This window comes from Colobus angolensis, unplaced genomic scaffold (assembly GCF_000951035.1).
Source record: "Colobus angolensis palliatus isolate OR3802 unplaced genomic scaffold, Cang.pa_1.0 Scaffold111, whole genome shotgun sequence".
In the NCBI taxonomy this organism is placed as follows: domain Eukaryota; kingdom Metazoa; phylum Chordata; class Mammalia; order Primates; family Cercopithecidae; genus Colobus; species Colobus angolensis.
In genome coordinates, this window is record NW_012112142.1 from 7148545 (window position 1) to 7150657 (window position 2113).

General features: G+C 46.3%; 1 protein-coding gene across 3 annotated transcripts in view; it reads left to right on the top strand.

Moving 5' to 3' along the window:
- Positions 1-1082: 1082 nt before the first annotated feature.
- Positions 1083-2113, top strand: part of ZNF827 (zinc finger protein 827) — a 180804-nt gene continuing 179773 nt past the window's right edge. For all 3 annotated transcript variants that reach the window (XM_011956882.1, XM_011956900.1, XM_011956890.1), the window contains exon 1: positions 1083-1658. In XM_011956882.1, the coding sequence (XP_011812272.1) occupies positions 1616-1658 (43 nt within the window). In that variant the 5' untranslated portion in view covers positions 1083-1615. The remainder of the gene's footprint in view (positions 1659-2113) is intronic.

The window sequence follows — 2113 nt, forward strand, 5'->3', positions numbered from 1 at the left end:
TTATTTTTTAACTACATCTGACTCATGACATATAATGTATTCTGCTAAGTTCAAAGTTTCCTCTTACAAAGAGAGTTTTATGAAACAACTCTTCTTCAGACCATTTTTACTTCAATTATAGTAGCAGGTTTTGGAGTTTAAATCATTAACAACCTCTGAGTGAACTTTTATCCAAATGACTGCAAGTCACAAAGAGAACAGTCCTCTTTCACCAAGTACCTTTTGTGCTCAAGTGAGACCCGTCCTTTTCTATTTTTCTCCTTTATGTCTCTCTTTGAAGAAAGATGTGTGATTTGTAAGGTAATGAAAGTATGTATCAGTTAATGAAAACTGCTATATTGGGCTCATAATGCACACTGGAATTGGTTCAGGGTAAACTTCATATACCTGCAGTATATAGCAGGGGAAAAAGTAAATTTCCGAAGTAAAGATTGCTGTGTGCACTCTAGGAGTATCACGTAGCAGTTAAAGCAACCATGAGGGGTGACCTAATCTTATTTTCCTCTCTTTGTCAAGTAGCTGTAATGTTCATTTAGGAGGATTTTTCAGTTTTAACTCCACTGGGCACTCCAAAACTGGGCACTTATTCTGTCAACTGTCAACCAAGTTATTGATTTCACCATATGTTGTCTTTTCAGTTTTTTTAAAATTAGTTTTATTGGAATGTTTTTGGAGAGTGTGTGGGAGACGGTAACCTCCAGATTTAAGGTGATGGGTAGGGACAAAAGCCTGCAGAATTACATACAGAACAAAATGTAGCTTAATAAACAAAAGAAAGTTAAGAGAGAAATTTATTTCCTTTTAAAAAATCAGTAAAATAATGAAGTAATCTTTGTTTAAAGAGTGGGAAAAACTTTTTTCCCCCTAGATTTGGTGACTAGCGGGATAAATGTGAAGAACTCCATCCCACCCCCGCACGCGCGCCCCCCATTCTTTCCAGACAGAGCGGTTGTAAATCCGAGGCTGAGTCCGCCCTGGGAGCCTTGGGGCACCTTCCTCTTTGCTCTCTGTGTGTGTGCGTGTGTGTGTGTGTGTGTGTAGCTCTCTCTTTCCCTCAGTCTGTGCCTCTGTGTGTGTGTGAGTGTGTGTGTGTGACAGAGAGAGAGCGAGAGAGAGAGCGCGAGAGGAGAGAGAGCGAGAAAGAGAGAGAGAGCAAGAGAGCGAGCTGTGAGCTGTGCTGCCGCCGCCGCTGCCCTTTGATCCCGACATTAGTGTTAGGGGCTCGGAGACACAGAGCGCGGCCATAGACACCGCCGCACCGGCACTCATTTATTTATACCTCCCATCACACACGCGAGCATAGGACACACACACACTCACACCTATTAGATCCGTTTCCATTGAAGAATATTACGCTCGGGGACAAGCCAGGTGCACGACCAAAAATTAAAAAAAAAAAAAAAAAGAAAAAAAGAAAAAAAAAAAAAAAACCCCCCTTCTGGCTCCAGGAAACAAGCTTCAACCCATTGCACACACCGGAGAAGGGGTTTCCCCCTGCCCGCCCGCCCGCCCCCCAACTACCTCCCCGCTCCTGCCAGTGTCTGCCTCTCTGCCCCCACGGGGGTTTATTTGATCTCACATTAACCAAGGAGGAGAATGTGAGAAAAGGGGGAAAATGCCCAGGAGGAAGCAGGAGCAGCCCAAGCGCCTTCCCTCACGTAAGTCATCCCTTCTCCACCTCCTCTCGTGCCATTTTCTCGCCCTCCCTCTCCTCTTTCCCCTCCGCAGCCTCCTCCGTTGTTTTCTGCATTAGTTTAGGGTTACAGAGGTGAAACTGACAAAGACACAGCCCGGGTTACTCCTCGTTTAGGTCTATGCTGAGGCAGCCATGTTGGTGATGATCAGCCCCGTGCCCTTTCTATTCTCTCTCTCTTTTTCTTTCTTTCTCTCACCCCCCCTCTTTTTTTCCTTGAGATCGGGCTTTTTTTTCCCTTTCCCTCCCCTTCCCCCTCCTCACTCCGGGTTGCTGGGGGGAGGGGGCAAGAGAAGGGAGGAGGGGAGTAGTGTGGATGCCGGGGGTTTTATCGGGGGTTTGGTGGGGGGAGGTGGGAGCGGTTGGAATCTTAAAAAAAAAAATTCCTTGTGGATTCCGGCGCCTGAGGGTGCGGGGGTC